The sequence below is a fragment of the Empidonax traillii genome, unplaced genomic scaffold (assembly GCF_003031625.1).
Source record: "Empidonax traillii isolate 1590-97213 ecotype Southwest subspecies unplaced genomic scaffold, ASM303162v1 scaffold1876:size139808, whole genome shotgun sequence".
Taxonomy (NCBI): Eukaryota; Metazoa; Chordata; class Aves; order Passeriformes; family Tyrannidae; genus Empidonax; species Empidonax traillii.
This window is the reverse complement of record NW_020957069.1, coordinates 19,236-39,087: the sequence shown is the minus strand read 5'-3', so window position 1 is coordinate 39,087 and position 19,852 is coordinate 19,236. Positions and strand designations below refer to the sequence as shown.

The 19,852-nt window shown below is 53.2% G+C and overlaps 1 protein-coding gene across 1 annotated transcript in view; it reads right to left on the bottom strand.

Moving 5' to 3' along the window:
- The window catches only part of LOC114071175 (collagen alpha-1(I) chain-like), a gene marked incomplete at its 5' end in the record, with an annotated part of 49,022 nt that extends 29,429 nt beyond the window's left edge, over window positions 1-19,593 (bottom strand). The window contains 9 exons of the mRNA XM_027908910.1: window positions 3,454-3,573; window positions 4,199-4,243; window positions 5,717-6,105; window positions 6,215-6,488; window positions 15,849-15,890; window positions 17,538-17,684; window positions 18,354-18,549; window positions 19,029-19,187; window positions 19,443-19,593. Of these exons, the coding sequence (XP_027764711.1) occupies window positions 3,454-3,573; window positions 4,199-4,243; window positions 5,717-6,105; window positions 6,215-6,488; window positions 15,849-15,890; window positions 17,538-17,684; window positions 18,354-18,549; window positions 19,029-19,187; window positions 19,443-19,593 (1,523 nt within the window). The remainder of the gene's footprint in view (window positions 1-3,453; window positions 3,574-4,198; window positions 4,244-5,716; window positions 6,106-6,214; window positions 6,489-15,848; window positions 15,891-17,537; window positions 17,685-18,353; window positions 18,550-19,028; window positions 19,188-19,442) is intronic.
- Between the last annotated feature and the right edge of the window lie 259 nt (window positions 19,594-19,852).

Below are 19,852 nucleotides of genomic sequence, written 5' to 3'. Positions count from 1 at the left end.
CCAGGCAGCTCCTCCCAGTCCTGACTGGCATCAAAGGCTGGGAAAGTCCCTCCTTGTCCATCACCCAAATCCCAGGCAGCAGGAGGGGTCCCTACGTGCTTCCCAGCACCTGGAAACCCCCTCCTGCCCCCTGCTCCAACAGCAGAGGAGAGAGAAGGGGGAAAAAGCCAAGAAATTCATTATGGAAAATAAACACAGACCTTTCAACATATGGAAATATTTCCAGCAATGAGCAGGGCTCTCAGGGACAGATGATGGATGGGTGCATTTATCCAGCTCTAACACCACACCAGGCATCCCTGCTCCTTTTAAGTTGATCCCAAACTGATTAGTGAGTGAAGGGGTGCAGTCCCTGTCAGGCCTCCCTGCTCCTCCTGTCCAGCCACTTCTCATTTCCCTCAAAAGCTGCTCACACAAAAACTTTCTGGAGGAGGAGGTTGGAGCCAAGCCAATGCTTTTGCCTTGTCTCAGGAATCAGTGAACTCAGATTCACTCAGGACAGGATATTATTTCATTAGGCTTCAAAAAAAATATATATAATAAATAAATAATCCAACCTTTTGAAAGGGGAGGTGGAGGGGGGGGGAATCCCACATGAGACGTGAACTCGGATTTCAGGAACACCAGATGCCAAGGAGAGGGCAGAGAAATTAATTGGCTTCTGGAATTTCAGCAGGAAACAGTGAGGGCTTTGCTCGCTGCAGGGTGGGGCAAGGGGAGCTCTGGGAATGCAGGGGATGGAGGATGGGGATCCACAGGTCCCTGTGGGATCTGCGCTCCTGGAAAACTCCAGCCTGGCAGCAAGGGCTGCAGCCTTGTGGGGAGCAGCCTCGGATGCCCACCTTGTGCCACTCTCCCCAGTTCACCCTTGATCATCCCACCCTTGGTCCCCTCCCCACCCATATATCCCTAAAATTCCCCTCCTTTTCACCTGGAACAACATTTTCCTTCACTCTGAGGCCCCCAGCCCTTATTTCCCAGCCCGTCCTCCTGCTGTTAAAGAAAGGTATGGGGATAGATAAAAAGAAAGGATTTTGGCACTGTAGATTAAGCTCTCCAGTAACTCTGGAAGCTCCAGTTCTCCTTCCTCCTTCCCTGGGGGCCTTGGGAGCTCCACTCCTACCAAAGTCAATGCTGACAGAACAAACCAGCAGCAGTTCCTGCCCCTCCAGTTACACCAAGAATTCTTGGCAAACCCGGACTCTTGTCAATACATTGTGAGCAAAAACAGGACAGGGGCTTGGGGTGGAATCACAGCGGCCTTGAGCTGGTTTTCCTTAATTCCCATGAACTGCAAAGAGTTTATTTTTTTCACTGGAAAAAAGCAGGAGGGGCTGTCGAGCACCACAACAACCACAAATGCTCTGGAATGGTCCCCACGTGCCTCTCTCTTTTCCAATCCATCATCCTGCACTGTATCCTTGACTCCTCTGACCTCATTCCCAGAGCCTCATCCAACAGCAGATCCCAGGACATCCCCTCTGACCCCCCCCCACCCCAAACCAGCACTGCCGCGAGCCCCCGCATTCTGCAGGGCTGCAGAACAGACAGACAGACAGACAGACAGACAGACAGCCCCCCCCCCCGCTCCCCGCGCTGTCTCAGCAGGGATTAACAAAGCCCAGCCCGGGGATTTGCGCTCCCGTTCGAGCGAAGCGCCGCGGGGTCACTCGGCCACAGACACAATGGCCCCGCAGGGCTCTGGGGTGGCCCCGGTGACCCCCGGCAGGCACTGCCTTCCCCTCCGGACCGGCACCGGGCCAACAGCGCCGGGAAAACGCCGGGAGCGCCCCCGGCCGGGACCCGCAGCGCTTCCCGAGCTCCCTCCGGCATCCCCGCGGCCACGGGAGGGGGGACCCCACCGAAATCACGGCAGCATCCACAGGCGTGGACGGTTCTCCTGCGGAGGAACAAAGCCTGAGGTGCCTTTCCAAGTGCAGGCAGGGAAGAAAACGGCCACGAAAAGAAAGGAATTCTGACTGAGCGGCAGCAGCTCTGCAAAGTGCTGTGACCGTGCCCTGCCAGCAGGGATTGATGCTGCAGGGAGGGAGGGAGGGAGGGATCACCCCGGCGTGGAGATGCTCTCCGGAACGGCAGGATTCCTCCAGCCGGCACTTCGGGCCCTCTCCCCGCTATCCCTGACTGTTCCTGTATGTTCTGTGAGCCCGCAGTGGGGTTTGTGAGCGCTGGCACCAGCACAGCTCCTGCTCTGGAGCAGCAGGAGGGCAGGACAACGTGCAGGTTCTCCAGATCAGCATCTCCCAGTGATCAGCTCTGTCTGTGCTTCCCAGGAGGAATCTGATCTCCTGAACTCCTCTGCTTTGATCCCAAACAACACAAACCACAAAGGGCTTCTGGTGGGTGAGTCCCAGCTCAGAGCCAGACCAGCACAGAGCCATTCTCCTCCTGCCTCGGGGCGTGCTGTGCTGGCAGAGCAGAGATATCCCCCCTGCCCCTCTCCCCGGAATTCCAGGCATTTTCCCCGGAGCAAAGGATGCAATGACAGCAGTGAATGGGCTGTAGAGAAGTCAGAAGTCCTGGGCGAGGTCACAGAAGAGTTCAGACAGCTGGAGATGGAGCCTGAGCTCTCACCAGCCCATTGCTCTGCCCCTTGCACTGACCTGCCACTGATACTGTTCTGCCAGGCTGCAGTTCCACCAGAGGGGCATTACAGACACACAACACACAGAGCATTCCCACCCCAGGGAGCTCCAGCCCGGGCTGGAAAAGTACCTGAGGCAGTTAGAAACCCAATGCCTTCAGCTGTTGCCCTGCCTGGATCAGGCCAGGCTCCACGGGGAGTTTAAGCTTAATCCCAGTGTGCTGTCAGGAGCTGGGGATCCCAAACGACACTGCCTGGGTCGTTGCAGTGAGTTTAGGAGTCACCCCATGGAGTTCTGCATCCAGCCATGCACTGGCTGAGGCGCTGCTGCCTCCCCACAGGTCCCATCCTGCTCCTGTGCTCCCCAGGGATCAGCTGAGGAAACCTCCGAGCAAGGAGCTTGACGGGCACAAACCCTGGGGAGCAGAGCAGGAAGCTGGGAGATGGTGGAAAACAGGAGAAGTGCTTTGTGGTTTGTGACACAGAGCAGAAGGGCTGCTTTCTGCAGGGCTTGGGTCTCCCTTGGCCTCTGTCCTGCAGAGGTAGGGCATGAACCATCCCAGGGAGGGGATGGATGAGTGTGGACCACAGGGAGCCAAAGGACAGTTCCTGTTCCTGGTCAGTCCCAAAGGACAGAGGGACAGCACTGCTGGGAACACAGGACATGCTGAGCCCATGGACAGCTGTCCACAGAGCTGCACCTCCCTCCTTGGCACTGTCCCTCTGCCCTCACCTGCCACCCACCACACCAGGAATGTCAAACCGTGGTATCTCTTCCTCCCAACAGAGCAGAGGGAGCTGATGGGGAGGTGTGAGTGGAGCTCCCTGAGCCCACCAGGGCTGTAACTCACCGTGAAGGTCTGCCAGTCCTCCCTGGAGTTCCTCCAGAGAACGATGGTGGGCACACCAGGGATGCCCACAGGGCCTGGGTCACCTGGGGGGCCCATCCTGCCCATGGCTCCAGGGTATCCCTAGGGAGACAAGGGATACCTTAAAAATACCTTAAAATCAGCCAGGGGTTGAACAACCAGCACAGGTTCTGACTCAGGTCAGAGTGGGGCACATTCCTGGGTTCAAACCACCTCTTAAGATCTAAATAACCCTGGAAAGAGGGAAAGCAAAAGAAATGAGCTTTGTACAAACATTCCTGTGCCCAGACCCATCCAAGCACCACCAGCACAGGAGCTGTTGTTGACAGACACTGTGTGGGGCGAAGAGTTTGCTCCTCTACAGTTTGGGAAAGATGGGATCTGCTGTGCAGAGGTGAGGGGGACCTTGGGGCACCACCCTCAATGCAGACCATCCCCAACCATCCCCCAGTGCAGCAGGAGACCAGGCTGTGCCACGTGGCTGCTGCACAGTGGGTTTCTGGAGGAGGAAGGGCAGTCCTGGGTCCCACCAAGGCAGGACAGATGTCCCTCTGAGATGATTCCATGGATACAGCCCGGGGCTGGGCTTTTCATCCTTCCCTGCAGCTTCAGAAGTTCCCACTGCTGTCTTGCTGAAAAACACCCAAACCAACCCAAACCAGCCATGCTATTTGTCCTGGACCCTAAACCCCATATTCCATATTCTCCTAATTTTCTGGACACTCACCTTGTCTCCTTTGGGCCCCACCAGTCCCCGTCTGCCAGGACAGCCCTGGAAGGCAAAGGAGAAGAGCTGTGTCACCCCACAGGGGGGTCCCCACAGGGACTGGGTGACCAGTGCCACGACTCCAGGGAAGCAGGGACTGAAATGGCTGGTTCTGAGCTGATCAGAGCACATCTGGGTTGAACAGTGAGGTGAGAGGTCCTGGCTGTTTTGGAGGACATCTTCTCTGGGCAACCTGTGCCAGGGCCTCCCCACCCTCCCAGGGAAGAATTTCTTCCTAATATCCCATCTAAACCTACTCTCTAGCAGTTTGAAGCCATTCCCCCTTGTCTTTTCACTCCATGCCCTTGTAAAAACTCCCTCTCCATCTTTCTCCCTTACTCCTAATGCTGGGGTAGAGCTGCTGGTATCTCTATTTCCACCCAGGATACTCAGGATTGAGGGAAAAAAAACCACCTCTCCAAGCTTTCTACAGGAGAGAATAGCAATTCCCCTCCTGGCTGGGTCCCTCCTGCCTGCTGACAGCAGGGCTGTCAAATGTTGTGACGTTCCCTCCGCTCCTGAGATTTTTTCATCCTTCAGCATCTGTTCCTTTTGCCTTTTCCTTCTATTTTTGCAGGCAAGAGGTGCAGCAGCAAGGAGGTGTCTTGTGGGGGAAGCTACAATCCTAAATTGACCCGTTATCCCATGAAGCCTGGCTCATGGATGATGGATTTAGAGCCGGGTCCCTCCAACACATCCATAAACCCAGCCATGGGTGGGACCTGCCCTGCAGGACCCCCCTGAACCCCAGGACAGCCACGAGAATTCCATGTGGGTGTCAGCCCTGCGGGGAGGAGAAGATGCCCTCTGGGCAATAATACAATTTTCTAGAGGAATTATGAAGCAAATGTAAGCAAATTACAGAATAATTTTGGCAGAAGGAACAAACATGGGAAAACACATAAAACACTTTTCAGCTACTTCTCAACGAAGATTCAGGACTTCTCTAAAGAATTATCTATTCTAAGTTTACCTCTTTCTTTTTAGTTTCCCTTTTTTCATCCTCTACAATGGATGAATGAAGTGAAAAATAACCAAAACTCATTTCAAGACAAATTCACTGCTCTGCTTCGCACCAGCACCGATTTTTGGGTGTTGCAGTGATACAGAAGCAAAGGATAGTGATGCCAGTGGGAACTGGGGCTGGAAGAAATGGTCTGACCCCTTCTGAGACCCTCACCTTGACCTTGGGCAGGCCCAGGGTGAAATGAAAACCGACAGTGGGGTTAATTTTAATTACTTGAGACCACTTCTAGGGCAGAGGGAATAAGGGAATCATCTCCTCTACAGTTCCTTCAGGGAACTGCCAGGGCCAGAGGGGGTTTCCCATCATGGAGAAGACTCCTTTGTCCAGAGAAGGTGGACAAACCTTCTCCCAGAGAGCTGATGGCACCGCTGGCACTGCAGCACCCACTGTGGAGGGGGAGATGCTCCACCAGCAACCCCTCCCCTCCCTCAGCCATCACCAGCACCACTCACCGGCAGCCCTGGTGGTCCTGGCAGCCCTGGGGGTCCTGGTCTCACGTGTCCTTGCTGCCCACGTGCCACCATCGGCACAGAGTGTCCTGCGTGGGCAGCGCCGTCCCCAAGCCCTGGGACAGCGGGTCTGGCTGCTACCAGGGGATGATGCTCTGCTGTCCTCACGGCACCTCTGGGCACATTTCCCTGGGGAGCAGCTGCCTGACGTGCTGCCAGGACCTTGGGGAAGGTGTGGGGCACCAGGTTGGTGATGGCATGGCCGGGTTTGCCGGGCGGGAGCCGCCGCTGGGTGCCCGCGTTCCCCGTCAGCTTCTCCGTGGTGATGTTCTCCTCCTGGGGGGCAGAGGCACCGTCCTTCTTGGCTACTCTGTGTGTCTTCCTGGAGGCTCCTGGGTGGACAAAAGCCAGGTCATAATATGTAATAATAATAGATATCCATAATAAAGGATGAAAGAGCCATCAGGTTCCCAGGAATCTCCCCAGAGAAAGGGAACAAACCTTGACCATGGACCCACGTGCTGCTCCTGCCCAGCCCTGGCCTGCCAGGGTCTGTGATTTTGTTATAGGTGGAGTTGAACAGCTCAAAGCCTTCATCCTCAATAGAAAGGCTGCCCTCCTCCTCCTCCTCGTCCTCCTCCTCAGCTGATGGCATCTCGTGAGCAGAGAGTGAAGCCAGGGCGCTCCCATCAGGATGGAGGTTGAGGGTTTCCTGAGGGTCCTCCCACGTCCAAGGTGGCCCCAGGGTCAAATCTGAATTGGTGAGTCTGGAATTCTGAAAAGGAAGATGGGAAAAAAAAATGAAGTGGGAAGATTTCACTTGTTTTTCTCCCTTTCCTGCTCAACACACGGAACGGGTGGTGGAGTCACCATCCCTGGGAGCGTTCAAGAAATCCCTGCAAATGGAATTTAGTGCTGTGGTTTCAGTTGCCATGGTGGAGTTTGGTCAAAGGTTGGACTCAGTGATCCTTGAGGTCCTTTCCAACATTAATGACTCTATGATCCTTAATTTCCCACGTGCACAAACACTGCTGGGAGGGACAAGACAGGGCAAGGCTCGTGAGCCCCAGGCAGGACTCCCCGAGCTCTGGGGCAGCTCATCCTCACCAGGCAGGGCAGTTCAACCCCCTACAAACCCAAACTCACCCTCCACAAGAGACATGAGCCAAGTGCCAGCCTGGGCCACACCAACATGGACCACCTCCTCACAGCCCCACTGCAGGGATCCCCCCACCCTGAGTGTCTCTGCAGGAGGGGCACTCGGAGAAGAATCCCAGAACAGTTTGGGTAAAAGGCACTTAAGGATTATCTTGTTCCAACCACCCTTGCCATGGCAGAGACACTTTCCACTAGCCCAGGTTGCTCCAACCTGGCCTGGAACACTTCCAGGGATGGGTCAGCCACAGCTTCTCTGTGCCAGGGAAGACAGGGAAGAATTCTCACCCTCCCAGGGAAGAATTCCTTCCCAACATCCCATCTAAAACTACTCTCTTTCAGTTTGATCCCATTCCCCCTTCTCCTGTAACTCCATTCCCATATCCAAAGTCCGTCTCTGGCTCTCTTGGAGCCCCTTTAGGCACCGGAAGGTGCTCTGAGGTCTCCTAATGACAGAAATCCAAGCTCGAGAGCAAATGCTAAAACAACTGCAGCAAATCCACAGAGTGACACCAGGGATCGATCTGTCCCTTCGGCCTTTCATTTTGCACTTGAAAATCCCACCGGTTTTACACCCAGCACCGGCGAAGGTGCCTCAGCCTGGGCTCGCACACTTATTGTCCGTGGGTTGGGTGGTGGGTGGGTGTGAAGGTCCTTCGGCTCTGCTGGAGCAGCTGGCAGCGTTTCCATCAGCCCCTCCATGCCCACCACCCCCTCCTGGAGCTCTTTCCGTGCTCCAGCTGAGCTCCACGGGGAACCGGGAGGAGCCGGTGGGACCCAGCCCTGGCCGGGGGTTCTCACGGAGCCGACGAGGAACAGGCTGCGAGGAGTCACTAGAGGGAGATGCAGGCCCACACTTGCCTCGCAGGGCCGAGAAGGGGAGCAGAGAGGTGCAAGGAGATCATTCCTACGGTCCTTCCCGTCTCCCGCTGATTGAACCCGTTCCCCGCGGCTCCGACTCCGCTCCGCGCCACGGACACGAGAGGCACAATTTGCTCGGGAGCGCCAAGGTGGATTTGCGTGAGCAGCAAGTAGGAAAACCACCAATTTCACTGGCAGAACTGGTCGTTCTTCAGGTGAGAACCCAATGGTACTGCTGGGAATGGGAGCTGGCTCTGGCCAAGCCCCACTCTGGACGAGCAAAGGCAGCAGGAGCTGCTGAAGCTCTTCCTTTGCTGCCAGATGCCACACCACCAGCTTGGAGATTTCCAAACTCTTCCCCATCCCAAAGGGAGAGGGAGAAGTGAAAATTTTAATGTTGCCATTTTCAAAAGTCAAGTTTGAAGAGTCTCCTTCACAAACAACTCAAGTGCTTTGCTCTCTGTTATGATAATTTTTTTTGGGGGGGGAGGGTCCTGTCTTCGTTTGTTACATTTAATTTGTTGGTGATTTAGAAAAGGAAAAGAACAACCCCAAAGCACCAAAATCAGCATGGGCAGCAGGGGAGGGGGGGGATTCTGCCCCTCTGCCCCCTCAGGTGAGATCCCACCTGCAGAGCTGCCCCAGCCCTGGGAAACAGCACAGCAAGGACATGGAGCTGCTGGAGAGAGGCCAGAGGAGGCACCAAGAGGATCAGAGGATGGAGCAGCTCTGCTGGGAGGAAAGGCTGGGAGAGCTGGGATTGTTCAGCCTGGAGAGGAGAAGCTTTGGAATGACCCAGTTGTGGCCTTCCAGTGCCTGAAGGAGCCACTAAAAAAGATGGAGAGAGACTATTTACAGGGGCTTGGAGTGACAGGACAAGGGGGAATGGCTTCCCACTGCCAGAGGGCAGGATAGATGGGATACTGGGGAGAAATTCCTCCCTGTGAGGGTGGGGAGGCCCTGGCACAGGTTGCCCAGAGAAGCTGTGGCTGCCCCATCCCTGAGAGTGTCCAAGGCCAGGTTGGATGGGGCTTGGAGAAACCTGGGCTAGTGGAAGGTGTCCCTGCCCATGGCAGGGAGTGGAATTGGATGATCTTTCAGGTCCCTTCCAACCCAAAGCATTCCATGTTCCTACGATCTCCAGCCAGTTCCCTTCACCCATCTGATGCTCTCAGATACTCCCTTGGACACCCACAATTCACTCTCCAGGTGGGTTCATGACCCTCACAGCCCTGAAGAGCAAAGGAAGATAAAGACTGTGTTTCCCAACAGTGTCCAGGTAAAATTCCAAGGAGATTAAGGAAAGCAATCTGCACAAAGTCATGAGAGCAAAGAGCCTGGAGAGGAGAGGCTGCCACGGAGCTGTTTTCATCCAGAGAAATGCTAATGCCCAATGAACGAGCCTGCAGAGCTTGGAACAAATTAGAACATGTTACCAATTAAATCACAGCGGTTTCGCTGCCTTCGAGGTGGAGGGAAATCAGGCTTCAAAGTGGTGAGAGCAGGGAGGCAGCCAGGACTGCTCCTCCTGCATGGGCAGCTGGACATGGAACACAGAATCCAAGGATCGCAAAAGAATTCAGGTTGGAGAAGATTTCCAAGATCATTGAGTTCAAGTGTTAATCCGGCACTGCCAAGGCCACCAGCAAACCATGTCCCCCAAGTGCCACATCTACATGGCTTTTAAATCCCTCCAGGGATGGGACTCCACCCCCTCCCTGGGCAGCTGTGCCAGTGCCTGACCATCTTTTCCAGGAAGAAATTCCTCCTGATGTCCAACCTGACCCTCCCCTGGCCCCAGCAGCATCCTGGATTAAATCACTTCCCAAAGACACCAGAAGCAATGGTTTAAGTGTAAACCCTTCACTGTAACACATCAGCCAGATTTCAAACCCAGTTAGGAGCCACCTTGTCATTAACTTCAACTAATTCAGGTTGTGGTCCTGTTTCTGTTTAAGCATGATGGCTGAGAGCTGGTGGTGGGCAGTGAAGAGCTGTAACACACAGGCTCTAAAATAACACTTTTAAATTCTTTCTTTAAACTGATAGTGTTAAAAAAAAAAAAACCCAAACAAACAACAAAAAAATGTAGGTTATTTTACAGAATCCTTTTGGGCAAGAAATCAATTGGCTGCAGAAAAAGCACTCTGGCTAAAACTCAACTGCATCTTTTGGACATCTTAAAACAGGTTCAGGTGGTAATTATGAGAACCACGTTCCTCCTTCCCAAGAGGGTGCAGGAGGAGCCAAAGAAGGGACCCGCAGGCAGCTGATGCTCCAGGGGCAGGACCTGAAGTGTTCAGGTGTTCAACAGGTGAACCCAAAGCAGTGTGGGCAGCAGGGCAGCCGGCGATCCTGCCCCTCTGCCCCCTCAGGTGAGATCCCACCTGCAGAGCTGCCCCAGCCCTGGAGAACAGCACAGCAAGGACATGGAGCTGCTGGAGAGAGGCCAGAGGAGGCACCAAGAGCATCAGAGGGATGGAGCAGCTCTGCTGGCAGGGAAGGCTGGGAGAGTTGGGATTGTTCAGCCTGGAGAGGAGAAGCTTTGGGGTGACCTGATTGTGGCCTTCTGGGACCTGAAGGAACAACAAGAAAGATGGAGAGATGCTGTTTCCAAGGGCCTGGAGGGACAGGACAAAGGGAAATGGCTTCAGATTGCCAGAGGGCAGGGTTAGATGGGATATTGGGAAGAAATTCCTCCCTGTGAGGCCCTGGCACAGGTTGCCCAGAGAAGCTGTGGCTGCCCCATCCCTACAAGTGTCCAAGGCCAGGTTGGAGCAACCTGGGCTAGTGGAAGGTGTCCCTGCCCATGGCAGAGGGTGGGACTGGATGATCTTTCAGGTCACTTCCAACTCAAACCGTTATAATTCCATGAAGCTGATGCAGAACAGACCCACAGGATGTGCCAGCCAGGATATGCCAGTGGGAAGCTGGATCAAGCCCTGGCAGCTGCCACTAGCACAGCCTGGAATTCCTGCCCATTGCAGCCACGAGTTTTTTAATTCAGCCTCAGTGCCTGACATGGGAAAGGTCTCCACTGGAAACTCCCATCTGGGGAAGCTCAGGGGAAAGGGGTCTCTGAGCTAAAAGTTACTGGTCTCTCAGGCACAAGCTGAATTATATTGGTTCTGTGTAAACAGGACTAAAAGCCAAAATCAATACCATCCAGGCTTGCTCCTCCAAACAGGCCAAATTTAGAGAGGAACCAGCTGAGAGGGACAAATTGGGAACAGCTCTGAAGTTGTCCAGAAGCGTGAGAGTTGAGGCTGAAGGCATGTGGGTTTGAACTCTCAGAACTTGGAGCTGGGAGGTGGGGAATGAGCCCAAATTGAAAGCAGCCAGAAAATGGAATTAAAAAGGAGTTGGCACGTGATAAGCAATGCAGGGGCTGTGATTTGCAGAAAATCAAGTTTAAACAAGGAAAATAAAGGCAGGAGGAGCCTCTGGCCCAGCCAGGCCTTGGTGAATCCCCTCTGGGACCCTCTGCCACGTGGCAGTGACTGAACCAGCAGCAGAGCTGGAGAATCCCCCTTCTGTTCAGAAAAGCCAGATGACACAACCCAATGACAACAAATCACTTTCCATTCCAGAAAGTGACAAGGAGGGAGGTTTTCTCGATCCTGTCCCCACCATCCAATCCCAAAAGCATTCAAATCACAGGCTCTCCCCACCACGAGCTCTGGTTTTTCAGTTTGGCTCAGAAAGCTGGGGAAGCTCCAGGGGACTGGGAAAAGGCTTTATGTTGTGCCAATGTGAAAGAGGAAAATAAAAACAAAACAAAACAAAAAGAGGGGGGAAAAGGCAAACAGGAAGCCCTGAATAATTACAGAGCTCTTCCCTCAAGCTGAGCCCAAGCAAAATGACAGGACAACTGACAGGGGGCTCATTAGCAAAGAAACCACAGATAATGTAATGAATGCCAGGGGTTTGGAAGGAGTTGCTGTGGAACTAACTTGGTTTCTTGCCTGAGGAGACCAAGAGTGTTTTATTGACCAAGAGAACAGTGTTGGTGCAGTGATGCTGGACTTCTGCAGGGCTTTTCAGTTGATGCCACAAGCCAAAAACTCAACTAAATAGCAAATGGGTTTAAGGTCCAGCTTGGAGCATCCCCACCTTCAGGAGCCCAGACCAGCAGAGTAACATTCTGCCCTGGCTCTCAGCCAGGCCAAGCTGGGTCAAACCCAGTTCAGAGCTCAGTGTCTTCTCTGAGGAAGCACATTTTTGTGAAGAGGAGCCTCTTCCATCCACAGCCAAGGGTTCAATATGATCCACGAGCTCGGGATCAGAGAAAGACAATTATAAATTATTCTTTCCAGCACGTTGTAGCATCGAGCTCCTGGAAGAGGCTCCACCTCGGGAAGATTGAAAATCAAGGCTGGACTGATTCAAAGAGGGAAAAATTTCCAGGAAATCTTGTGTCCAGCAGCAGATCAGGGCAGTTATACCTGTGGATCTGCAGCATCCACAGCAGGAGTGGGAAGTGAATACATTGTAAGATAGAAAAAATAGAGCAAATAAATGATTTCCAGTGCCTAAATGGGCTACAGGAAAGATGGAGAGGGATTTGGGGCAAAGGCGACGTGACAGGACAAGAGGAAATGGTTTTAAACTAAAGCAAGAGAGATTTAGATTGGATATTGGGAAGGAATTCCTCCCTGTGAGAGTGAGGAGGCCCTGGCACAGGTTGCCCAGAGAAGCTGTGGCTGCCCCTGGATCCCTGGAAATGTCCAAGGCCAGGCTGGACAGGGCTTGGAGCAACCTGGGCTGGTGGAAGGTACCACTGCCACAGGGAAGAATTTCTTCCCAATATCCAATCTAGATCTCTCCTCTTTTGGTTTAAAACCCTTCTTTCTTGTCCTGTCACTCCATGCCTTTGTCCAAATCCCCTCTCCAGCTCTCCTGGAGCCTCTTTAGCTATCGGAAAGGTACCTAAAGATACTGGAAGGTGTCCCTACCCATGGCAGGGGGTCAGAACGAGATGCTCTTTATTTGGAGGTCCCTATATTTTGCCCTATACTTTGGAGGTCCCTGTGAGATGCCTCAGCAATTCCCCATTTCCCCAGGGGGATGTTCAGGGCTCCCTGATGTCCCAAAGCTCCCAAATCCTAACCATCCCTGCGAGCTCCACATCCAGGGGCCACATTCAGACTGCAAAGCCCCAGAAGGGCTCCCTGTGCTCCTGGACACCCACACAGCACCAAGGCGTCACCTCTGCAGAGCCAAAGCAGAGCAACCCCCATTTCTAAGTGGCCCTCAGCAGAGAACAGCCCTGCCGGCCTTGCACACAGGGGATGGGGTGCCCTGAGCACACAGACACAGACCTGCAGCAGCACAGGAGATGCTGGTGCGACCACAACAGCCCGGGGAGCTGCTCGAGTGGGAGCAGAGATGATGATGATGATGATGGCCAAGCCAAGCCCTTCCTGCAACACTTCTGGCATGTGACAACCCATAAAAGCCAAGAGGAGCACAAAAGCTGAGCCCAGGCAGGAGTTCAGATCATAAAAGGCTGAAGAGCAGCTGGGATTCCCACTGGAGGATGGGAATTCCTCTCACAGTGAGGCCGGAGGGAACAGCACTTCATTTCTTCGGTGTGGTTTGGGGATGAAAAACCACTGTGGTGCACATCAACACACTCCTTTCATTACATTTATCTCACAGTGGGTTTGGGGGGCAGTAAATGATGCACAGATCTTATCCTACCTGAGAAACTGGTTTCAGAGCTCCGCAGGTGGCTGAGATATCTGAGCTCTCGGGAACAAGAACAACCATCCCGAGATAAGAGAGCAGGGGAGATAGTGCTGGGCTCCAGCTGTCAGTCACTTCCCCACACCCCCACAGGGATATTTGGTGTTAGACCAGCTTATCCAAGGAATCAGCAGCCCCAGAGTTCCAGGGAAACAGAGGAGTGACAGTTCCCAGCTGAGGGCTTGTCTTTATTGGTTGGGATGACCAAGCAGGAGCCTTTTGGGACAGGTATTGAAAGATGAGCATCAGCTTCAGGCTGCTCTGATTTTAAAGGAAGGATGGAGCTGTTACTATCCAGCAGTTTTAGGGCTGGGTGAGACTGAACAAGTGATTCCAATGTTAATTCTGCTCAGTAACAAATCTGAAGATGAAAGAGCAGACACACCACGACCAAATTGAGCGTTTCCACGGAGCCCCCATAGCAGCTTTAAATCAAGAAGGAATTCCCAAAGTAGTTTGAACTGCCCACATAATTAAACCTGTGAAGTTTTTTTCTTCTGGAAATCAGTGGGATTTAAGCTTGATTTGACTGTTTTGCTGAATGGCTTCAGGATCCCAGATTAAATTGCTTGGGAAAAAGCCATTCAGTTTAGCAATCAGCTCAGCCCTCCTGCTCAAGTGGGGTACAGAGAGTCAAAGAGAAGACAAAAGGCAGGAGAAGTCTCTCAACACCATCTCTGTCCCAAAAATCACTCAGAAATGATGATTTACCCCTCAGAAAAAAAAAAAAAATCCCCAAAGGAATAGGCTGCAATTCAGGTATCATTCAGGCTGCTAAACTATTGCCCTCACCCACTTATATCTTCCTCCACCACCAAACCCCAAGCCTGCGTAATTGTTTAGCTCTAATTAGCAATTATGGAATTCACCAATCTACCAATTTACTTCTAAGGGAACAAAGGCAGGGAAAGCACAACTACAAAGCAGAGCTGTGGCCCGTCCCTGCTCTGCTCTCCATTATTTCCAAACTGCAATGCATTAGTAGTACTTTCTTTCTTTTTTTTTTTTCCATTTAATAAATCCAAACGCCAAAGATTCCGAGGCATCTCTGCTCCTCATTAAAAGCCCAAAAAATAAACTTGTCCCAAATCCAGAAGATCATTAGTTTTCCCCTATGGACCCGTGAATTTCAGCACTTTTCTTATTATTGGTGACAAAAATGTCACCAGGCGCCGGGAGAGCCCGCTGGCAAACCAGCATCGGATGGTGGGGATCAAATCCCAATCAGGAGCCACCAGGACGGACTGCAAGGAGGCAGAGTCCACCTTTCTGAGTGCTTTTGCCACCTCACTTCATGACAAAGCCAACATCATCACCCCAAACCCGCAGCAGGTTCGCCCGTGAGGTGCCAGGATCAAACCCTGGGGCAGAGGGGATGAACCTGCTGGGACAAGGCCACTTTTGCCCCACACGAGAGGTTTGCCCAGAGGAGTTGTCGAGGTGTAACCAAACAGCTAAAGCCAGGAGTGAGAAGAGAAACCCTCCCCAAAGAGTTAACAGTGAGGGTGAGGGGAATGAAGGACTCTGGGAGGGTGAGGGGAAGGAAGGAATCGAACTGTTTAGTCGCGCACACACACACACACACACACACACACACAAATCTCAATTTCCAGCTGCTGGCGGGTTTCCCCCTCAGGATGTCTGTTTGCATGAACTTGAACAACAAATCTTGGCTAGAAATCCCAAATAAAGCACAAACATCAGGCACTTGCAGCCAGCCTCGCTCTGCTCGCTCGCTCATCTCCCCGGCACACGCAGAAGAGCTGGAACACACTCTGAGCTCCAGCTGGGGGAAAGCAGATGGGACAATCCAGCCCCAGTGCCATGACCACCAGAGCAGCCACCCTTGGACCCCAAGGAGCTCTGCCCTGGCAGGGGGATGCTTTATGAACTCCCAGAAGCACAGCTGTCTCCTGCCACTGCAGAGTTCCAGCTCGCCCATCACATCCCACACGTGGGCAGAAGCCGTGGACATCCCATCTCCTGCTTTCTCCTGCCACCCTGCTGACCTTCACCCCCTTCCCTCCAAGCTAATCCAACTGCACAAGGATTCACAAACACCTCTGTGCAGGTGGTGACCTGATCCATCTCTTCTCCACCTCTATCTCCCCCAGGCTCACTGGAGCTCAGGAAGGTCACCTAAACACTCACCTTGGCCTCCACCAGCTCCAGGACATGTCAAGTTACATTTAAATCATTAAAGGGAAATATTCCAATAAAGAAAATAACAACTAATAGCCAACAAAATAATAATTAGTGGCCTTGCTCTGGGTATTTTGGCTTTCACTTTGTTGCTTGTTAGAGAAACTTGTGTCCCCAGGAGATGCTCTGGGGGTGGGACAGCAGAGGGGTATGAGGAGGAGAGTCTTACCTGAGCAGAGGGATCTTGGATTTCATTGGTTTCCTTTGGCACCTGGAAAGATGGAGGGGGAAAGAGGGAAATATCACTGCCCCAGGACCAGCACTGACTTAACTACGTGCTCATTTGTTGGCTCCAGGATGGAGGAGCTGCCTCTGAGGGCACAGGAAGCATCCAGGGAATGCACACTGGGAGCCAATCCTTCAGAGGAACAGGAGGGAACAGCTTTGGGTTAAACCCCTCAAGTGTTTGGGTGGTTTTTGCAGTTTCTTTTGGTTTGGAGGCTCATCAGTCCTTGAGAAGGGCCAGCAAAGGCTGGGAACCGGTGGGATGCGGGGCAGAATTATCCCACTTGCAGCCAACTTACTGATGCCTAAAGTGAAACTTCCTCCTTGCTGGGTGAGACACCAGAGCCATCCAAAGCCCCAGCCCTCCAGAACATGGGATAATACACATGTAAAAATGAGCCCATCACCAACCCAGGCTCAGAGGACACATCTTGGAGCTTTTAAATGACAGATTCGTCCTTATTTCTTGGCTTTAGAGAGTGAGTCCAGCTTATCCCAGAGCTATAGTCAGCACTCAAGCGCTGTCAGTGTGACAAATGCATTTTGGGATGACCAGGAGTTACCCCACTGTCCCTCAGAGCAGGAGATAGCCCGTGTGACCTGCTCTGTGTCACACACTCAGCCTCCTCCGCTTTTACTCCTTGGCAAAGCTGCTCCTACTTAATCCCTCCTCACCAGGGCTTTCCCCTAAAATCCTCCTCCTAAAATAATAAACACACAAAGTGGTGCAGCCCATGGTGGGAGCGGAGCAGCCTCCAAAGGGCTGTGCTGGGTGGGTGTCACCGCCCCCTCTTTGCTGCCAGGACGTGTAGCCCAAAGGAAACCTTGGGCAGGACCCAGAGAGGGTAAATGCCCCATCCCACACCCAGTTTCCTCCCTTGGCACTGCCTTTTCCTTGCAGCTGTCCCAGCTCCTCACCAGACCATCAGAACTGGGGGGGTTGTGCCGAACTCTGGCGTTCAACACTTGCCTCTCTCCAGCCTTTCCCAAGCTCCTTTCTAAACACCTGGCCCAAGACATGAAGCATCTCCCTGGGCCAACTGCAGCTCCTGAGGAGAGCCTGGGCATTTCATGTCTTTTTAGGGGGATTTATTGAGTGATCTGGGCTTTTTGGAACAGATAAATTTCCAGAATTAAAGCAAAATCACCCAAACTTCCACTTTCCAGCAATGCTGGCAGAACAGAGGGACCAAAGGGTGCACAGTCCTGCTGGGAGCGGGCAGGAATTCCAGAGTGGTGTACAATCCCCCAGGACAGCTGTCACCCCCTCCCAAAAGCCAAGTTCCAGCTGCAGCATTACTCAACAGCTACTCAAAACTTCCCTGGGCTCCCCACACTGAGCACACACAGCCACACACCCCCCCCAGGCTTTCCTTGGCTCAGAAACCCTCCCCTTAACTCACCCTCCTCTGCACCAAACCCATCTGTGTGATTGCAGGGAGGGTTTGGATGGTGAAAGAACCCCCCCAGAACCACCCACCGTCACCTCCTGGCATCTCAACTCAGCGTGGAGAGCCGAGCTCTTTCCAGGCTGCATTAACGCCCTGGGCCAGCCCTGTCATAGGAATGGGGTTAAACCAAAGAGGAACCCGGCCCAGCACTCCCCAAATTTGTCAGCTGCCCTCAGCCACACCTCTGGCCAGGCTGTCGAGGGCTCCCAGGAGGAGGAGGTGAAGCGGTTGAGGCTGAAGGAGCCCGTGCAGGTGGAGTTGTAGCTGTGACAGTGCTCAGCGGCGGCCGAGGCGTCTCCCATCACAAAGGTCAGCTGCTGGAGAGCTCCCTGGGGAGGAAGGGACACACAAACCATCGTTTACCCTCCTGCTTCTTCCTCCAGAGGACAGAGAGAGGTCTGGAAGGGGCTGTGGGGGCAGGTTGTCTCCAGCTTCTTGTAACCAAGGGCTTCTTTATGGGATGGTTTGGGCAATCAACGTTCCCTTTCCATCTTCAAGGGCTGGATGCAAAGATGCCATGGGCAGGGACACCTTCCACTTGCCCAGGTTGCTCCAAGCCCTGTCCAACCTGGCCTTAGACACTTCCAGGGATGGGGCAACCTGTGCCAGGGCTTCCACACCCTCACAGGGAAGGATTTATTCCCAACATCCCATCCCTGTGTCAGTTTGAAGCCATGGGACAGGCTCCCAAACCAGATGCTCTGCATGCACAGCAACATCTGTATGTGGTACAAGTCATGCCCAGCAGGAGAGGATGAAAGTCAAACCCAGGAGTCTCCAGTGCTGACCTGACTGCTGGCCCTTGTGCTGCCCTGAGCCAAAACCAAGCCCTTTGCACAATTCCAAGCTCACCCTGCCCGAGCATGAAAACACAGGGTGTGTTTTGGGAAGAGAAGGGAAAGGATCCCCTCAGAGGGAGATGGCAGCCTCCCTTCCCGCAGCTGGGGCAGACCATGCCCCCACACACAGCCCTGCCAGGCTGCCCAGCTCTCACTCACCTTAAAGGGGATCTCAAAGGACTCGATGAGGCCTCCAATGATGATCAGCCCCTCAGTGTTCACTCCCATCCCGAAATAGTTGGCCCAGCTCACTCTGTCCACCAGCCGACAGTCCACGTGCAATTCCAGCCTCTCCAGGGAGATGCTGAGGGCAACCTGGTGCCAGTGCCCATCACTGAGGAAGGAAACTGGGAACCTGGGTGTTCCAGAGGGGAAAGGAAGGGACACAGCATGAAACTTTGGTCCCACAGCTTATGGATCCTCATCAGCTCCAAGGTCCCTTAGTGGGGGACAGCAAAGGACAACAAAAGACAGCACTAGAATTGTCACAAGGAGCACCATCACTTGTCTTCCAGCACAGGAATGCTGTTTGCCGATGGATTTGGGGATTCCACAACCACTTGAGGTGCCTGAGAAATTCCTGGTAGCTGTGTCTTTCCCCAGGTAATTTAACCTTTTTGTTCTTTGCCCTGTTTTCCAACCTGCATTATTTTGACAGAGTGGAGTTCGGCAGTGACAACCTGCACAGTCACAGCAAGGGGTCTGAGGGACCTTCATGGGTCGTGATGGGCACTGCTCAAAGCCCATCTGAGTGGGAAACCTCGACTCTGGCCTTGGGAGGGGAAAAGGAAGCAAGAAAAGGCCAAAAAAACCAACACCTGAGCTGGAACTCACTCGTAGTGTCTCCTCCTCGTGGTGACAAAGACCAGGCCGTAGGGGCTGATCCTGATCTGGAAGAGCACGTGGCTCCTGTGGCTGAGGATGGTCACCAGGCTGGTGTCCTCCTTCAGGGAGTACCTGAGCTTCATCAGCACGCTCAGCTCGTCAGCAAACCTGGCAGGAGGAAGGGACACACGTGGCACCTGCTGTGCCACCTCTCAGGGCACAACAAACGAGTCCCAGCACGAAGGAACGCGGGGAGAGTGAAAAACGAAAGCAAACAAGGGCAACAAAAACCATCACTGCAGTCCTAAAGGCAGCTGCTCAAAAAGCAGCAGCCAGGCCAGAATTAGCACTGCCCTTATAACCTCATGACCTTCCACACCCACATAACCCCACAACCTTATACAACCACACAAAGGCACCTACCTGTCCCCAAAGGCCTCCCTGGTGGGGATGTTGAGGGTGGCATACTGCCCCACCTCCAGGAACCTGCAGTGGCCTTCATCGTAGGCAAAGGAAATATTGCTGAGGTCCTGGGCGTGGAGGGTGATTTTGTCCAGCAGGTTCACTTCATCTGCTTTGGGGGAGAAGAGAGAGGTGCTCAGTGGCTGAGAAATCTCCACTGCAGGGCTCTGCTCTGCTCATTCTTCAACAAAAGACCAGATGACTCAGACAACAGACAAAACCCCCAGGAAGAAGAGCATGCAATTTGGGGAGATCGAAGCAATTCACAAATTCAGTAAACTCAAGAGCAAAAAGACAACTTCAGAAGCAGCCAGGAGAGAATTTTGAAACAGAATATGTGTTTCAAGGCCACCAGTGTCCCAAAGACATGA